This window comes from Zootoca vivipara, chromosome 7 (genome assembly GCF_965207765.1).
Source record: "Zootoca vivipara chromosome 7, rZooViv2.hap1.1, whole genome shotgun sequence".
In the NCBI taxonomy this organism is placed as follows: Eukaryota; Metazoa; Chordata; class Lepidosauria; order Squamata; family Lacertidae; genus Zootoca; species Zootoca vivipara.
The window spans coordinates 20,608,849-20,614,848 of NC_142590.1; the positions used below are offsets into that span (position 1 = coordinate 20,608,849).

The 6,000-nt window shown below is 41.6% G+C and overlaps 1 protein-coding gene across 1 annotated transcript in view; it reads right to left on the reverse strand.

Moving 5' to 3' along the window:
• The window catches only part of ABCA4 (ATP binding cassette subfamily A member 4), a 92,085-nt gene extending 87,009 nt beyond the window's left edge, over positions 1–5,076 (reverse strand). The window contains exon 1 of the mRNA XM_088673148.1: positions 4,958–5,076. Coding sequence (XP_088529274.1) covers positions 4,958–5,023 — 66 coding nt within the window. The 5' untranslated portion in view covers positions 5,024–5,076. The remainder of the gene's footprint in view (positions 1–4,957) is intronic.
• Between the last annotated feature and the right edge of the window lie 924 nt (positions 5,077–6,000).

Here is a 6,000-nt window from a genome sequence, read left to right on the forward strand (position 1 = left end):
TGCATATCTCTACAGGGTCACTCATGTTTGTCACTGTATAATGCACAAGATGGCCCTCCATACATCATCACAAAAAGCAGAAATGGCTTTGAGAAGGGCTTTAGCTTACAGCATCCACTTTGCATGCAGAAGGTTTCAGGTTCAATCCCTGTCATCTTTAGGTAGACTGAACAAACTCGTACGTAGTTTGAAACATTGGAAAGCTACTGACAGTGATTTGACAAGATGGATGGATGACCTGACTATAGGTATCATTGATATACGTTTCCTAGCTTCCTACTGTAATATAAAGATGAGAATTTTACCTGCATTTGAAAACTTAGTGTGGAATTTACCATTTTCAATTGCTCATACACAAACTGCATATTGCTTAAAATGTGTAGCTTCTGCCACCCTACCTTCCTACTCTGAGTCACTAGATAAAAGATAGTTAAAGCAGATGAACGATTTGTTGCCCTCATGGTTATGGTTTTCCCAGCCCATCTCTACATCACTGGTTACTGCCTGTGTAGGGTGTGTGCAATGACTTCACACCACTATTCAATTACTGGAAAACATGATCTTATGACACACCGGAAAAGGATGTGCTCTGCATTCCAAGCACTAGCTTGTCAAAGTACAGATGCCTTTCTCACCAGCTTTATATATGTTGAGTTAAGCAAATTCATATTATATTTGCTCACATGTTGATAAGGATGCAGGTGTATAAGCTTTTAGAGCTATACTGGCCTTACATAATCATTTCACCCCCTCATTCTTGAATATTAAAAAGGTTATTATGTTAAGACTAGTCCATTAAGGGTTAGAAGACAAATGAATATTCCACAAAAAGAAAAAAATACTGCAGTGTTTGTCTTTGAATAAAACTAGACATGACACTGAATGTGTGAATGTAGCTGGATCTCACTACAGTTATTTTTGCTCCAGTCAACTCCTGGTTAGACTACTGAAATCTGCTCTGCATGGGACTGCCCTTGAGGCATCCAGAAACTGCAACATGCTGCCGCAAGGTTCTTAACTGGAATAAGGAATTCAGAACATAGTATGCCCATTTTTTGTCTAATCTATATTGTTGCCAACATGGTTTGTTTCTGGTGCTGGTTTTAACCTTTCAAACCCTAATTGACCCAGATATCTTACGGAGCACCCTATGTTTGTCCCCACATGTAGCCTTGCTCCAGATCTGTCTATCTATGTGGAAAGCAGTCACAAGGATCAGGGCCTTCTTCTGGTGGCATCCATCTTGTCAAATGGCATTCCAGGCGAGAGTCACCAAGCTCTGACGCTGAATGGTTTTAAGTGTCTGTTTAAGATCTATTTCTAAAAGAAAGCTTTTAGCTGACTATTTTGTCTTATTGAAGTTGTTCCTTGCCAACATTTTTATTGCCGTTTTATGAACTTTTGGTCTTGCTGTTTGTGGAATTTTTGTAAAATTGGGTCAAGTGCTGTTTCATTAAGACTTCTCCAATGTGTTATTGGTGTGCTTTTGCCTTATACATCATTATATATTCTATTATTTTAAGCAGCAAGGTAAAAGAAAAGAAATGTTCACATTATTTCTTACATGGAAAGAAGCCACAAAGTAGTTTGAGGGAATTAATACACAAAGCTGCCAAGATATTTGGCGAACCATATATTTTCCTCCCCTCCGACAAATAAATGATCATTATTCATGCTGGGGTTATCTTGCTACACTGAATACCCACTAATTACCATCCTATGAGTTCCTTAACCACAACACTGAAAAGTTAGACCAGGCCTTGACAAACAAACCACAGTGTACAACAGGGTTACAATGCCACTGATGTGCTGCCATACATGGCTGGTGGGTGGTGAGGTGAGCTGTCCTAGAATCATGGCCACCTGTCCACATTACTAGAGAGCAAATCTGTGATCTTCTGGATGCAAAGTGTAAACTCCACCACTGAGCTATGGCCCTTTTGCTGTGGATGAAAATCTGGTGGGTTGGCCTAAGGTCTAAGATGCAGCCTCATCCAAGGCATTCTTACACAGAAGTATTTCCTACATAGGCTTAAATCCTATGCATACTTACACGTTCAGCCCAACAGAATTTAGTAGCAATTATTTCCAAGTGCCCATCATATCAATAGCATAAGTATGCACTAGGGTTCTCTTCAATTCAAAACACACTTATTAAGGAGTAGGGCCCATTTAAGAACGTGGGGCTTACTCCCTAGTAATCATGGCAAAAGACTGTGCTGTTAGCCACTGTTTTAAGAACTAGTCAATTCCTGCTGTCATGCTCAGTGAACTTAACAACAATCCTATTATTATTATTATTATTATTATTATTATTATTATTATTATTATTATTTGCACTTCACTTCAAACTATGATGAGATGGGCCCATCAAGTCTCACACATAAATCAGATCTATTTATTTTTTTAAATTGCAGCAATGTTTGCCCGAGGCTTTCTAATCTCCTGCACTCCACCCCCTGGAAATGCCTCAGCAAGTGTTTTGAGTTTGGGGGCTTTGAATGAAAGGACCCAGATGTTCTAACTGGAGACAGAAATCCTTCTTCCCGATGCCTCAGGATGAAAAAAAACAAAAGAGCAGTGTTTCAAATTGCCCCATTCAAAATCACTTCCTCTTCGCTGTGTTTCTCACGTACAGTAATTGGAATGCCCTTATATAATATAAACCTTGGAGGCTCTGGCGCTGTGAAAGGTGCTCTGAGCTTTCCCGCCTGATTCAGCAAAATGCCAGAACCCAGTGATTTTTCTGGATCAGATCCAGTATCTTAAAACATCTCAAGACACACAAAAAAGGTCATCTTGATGAAAAAATAAGGTCAAGGCCCGGAATTTGAAATGTTCTTTTGGAAGAGGGGAAAGGAGGGAGGTTAACAGCTTGAGGCTTCTTAGAAATTCTGCTTGTCAATGCTTTCCACACTGTATCACCAGGAAGCATGATCAGAAATCCTGAGCAGTCTTTACAAGAAAAAAGAAAAGATGGCTCCCTCCCTTCTACATTTTTCAAGTTTCAACTTTGTTAAATATATATATATATATAAAGGTTCATCCATGCCTTCCAAGCCCGTACCCCAGCCCGCTAAATGCCACTCCACAAAATCATAAATCTTTGGTTTAAGATCTCACTAAGCTTGAGACTAAACAATACTAGAAACAATCATTTTGCAGAACTCTAAGCTGCTGTTGGACCCCACTATTAAATGTGTGTTGAGGCCTAAATGAAATTTTGCATGGGAGAGCCATTTTTGCAGAGATGGGCAGAAAGTAGGTGACATCAGCTCTCTGTGTGATTTGTAAGAGATCACAGAATAATAAGAGTTGGAAGGGGCCATGAGTCCCAACTCCCTGCAATGGAGGAATCTTTTATCCAATGTGGGGCTCGAACTCATGACCCTGAGATTAACAGTCTCATGCTCTACTGGCTGAGCCACCTCAGCTGAAGCACCAAGGATTTCTGATGTGCTGTTTTTTAAATGACAGCAGCAACCTTTTCTTTCTATCTTTCCAATTAGGCTGCTGAAACGAAGAACTGTTTTGGGGAGCAGAGGGTGACTAGGAAAGGATCAGTTCTGGTACTGAAATCAAATTCCTGAGCATCTGTTCTGCTAACTTAATTGCAGGCCCTTTCCAAAATAGCCAAGTTTATTGGACATGTGGAGCCGACATACTGAGCCAGAACCTGCACCACCTAGTCCAGGACTGCTCTGCTCTGGCCCTGAGAGCTGCTCCAAGGTCTCAAACAGAGGTCTTTCCAAGCCCTGCTATTTAAGAGCTGTTGAAATTGGTGATGCCAGGGAATGGCTGAATCCGGAATCTGCTATATGTAAAGCAGAGATGGGAAACTTATGGCCCTACGGATGTTGTTGGACTCCCAAGAATAATGGGAGCTGAAGTCTAACAGTATCTGAGAGAAGGGGGGCACAGGAACCCCATCTCTGACGTAAGGCATGTATTTGCTATAAAGTGAACCTCCTTTTAACCCTGGCCTTCCTAGTTTCCTGACAACACCAGCTGTGGGAAGCTCATTATTAGCTGATCGCTCTCAATGGGGATCTGGATGCACATAAAATAATGCCTATAGCTCAGTGACTCCCAAACATTTCTCCCCATGGACCACTTGGAAGTTGCTGAGATTCAATGTGAGGGATCGAATATCTCTCTCACCCCGCCCCCGGTCTTCAGTTACAAATCAATCACAAACACACTGCAGGCCCTCTAAATTAAAATTGTGGACCACCGGTGGTCTGGACCACTGGTGGTCCACATACACCAGTATGGGAACCCCTAAGCTAGCTAGCTCAGTGCTCAGGTGAACACTGTGATGTGGACAGATGTGGTGCATGATTGCACATGCTGTCCCTGTGTGTGTGAATTTCCCTTTCTGGAACAGGGCACATTTGTCTACATTTGCAGTTGAGGGTTCTGTAATTTAGCCCACAGTCTCACAGGATGCCTGCTTTCGAGTTGAGGCACTTTTGTAACAAGTTCCTGACCTTTGAAGAACCAAAGCACAAGAAAAGATTTCAAGTATTTTGGACATTTGAACATTTGCTTCCTGTCCATCCTGTCCAGCAAAAGTCCATTTATTTATATCTTCACAGTACTGTGTGCCACTAGATTCTCATGTAAGCATAGCTGGACCTGAAGGGGAAGTGAATCCTAGTCACCACCTCCTCTGTTGGTGGGGGCTGGTATTCTTCCTCATTGAGACTTTTAGTGACAAAACAGTCCAGTATGTCAAGTTTGTTGTTGTCAGAAAACTCAGTACCATGAACCTGATTCTAAAATGTACTTCGTAAAAATATTCCAGGAACAGAATGGATTAACTAACTCAGCACATCTCAGCAAAAGCCCTGAGCAAATGAACTGAATTTCCCAAAATGATTTTAATTTATCTTGAGCAAATTAACTGCATTTTCTCAAACTAATCTCAGCCTCTCTCTCCTTCCCTCTGGCTTACCTTCTGCCTTTTTCTCAGTATCCAGTTTTTCCATAGCAGAAGCCTGACCTGTCTGAGGAAACTCATTCTTCTTATGCACTGGCAGCATCCCAGACTTGGAGAATAGAAATATTTTGCTGTTATCTTCTTGCAGACAGCTGAATCCTGAAAAAGAAGTGAGCTTATAAGCAGATGTTCCTGAATGGCTGCAGGACTGCAGGCTGGGTTTCATTTTGTTTTGTCAAACTCAGCTATGAACCAAACTCCAGCTGAGCCAGAAGTTGGAAGCTGAAGATCACAATGCAGCAAAATAAGTTGTTGTTGTTGTTGTTGTTGTTGTTGTTGTTGTTGTTGTTGTTGTTGTTGGACTACAACTTCCATCATACCTAGCTAGCAGGATCAATGGTCAGCCATGAAGGGAGTTGTGGCCCAACAACAACTGGAGACCCAAGTTTCAGAAATACTGTATGTCATACCGCTTCTAGGGTTAGAGACTACAAGAATTGCCTTGTTGGATCAGCTGAAGTCTATCTAATCCTACGGTACATACTTTTCCCTATTCTGAAGCTAACCAGATGCCTGTGGATGCTCACAAGCAGCATGCTCTCTGAGTCTAGTCTGACCATAAATCCAGGGGAATATTTTTCAAATGAAAAGGAATGGTGTCCCATGGAGACCTCTGAAGGGATGATGGGAGTTGTAGTCCAGCAATATCTGGAAGGCTACAGGTCGTCATCCCCGGCCCAAGGCTTCCATACACAGTTGACCTAAAGTAGCTACAGAAATCTATTGAGAATACTTGTTTTTGTGGCTGGTCAGGAAGGAATTTGCTAAACTGCTGATCTAGGAAAGTCCCGGGCATCTGGCTGACCAAAAATTGGCTCCTTTGAATTAGAATAGTCAAGTTTCAGCTGTGCGTAGCACTCTGTGCTGGCTCTTAAAAGTGCTATAATACCCACCAGACATTTCTTCTCTCTATTAATAATCACAGAAATTCTGCTTAACGTTTATGTTCATGTTGATCAATAATCATCCCTCCAATTGCTTGTTCTAGGTTTGCAGAG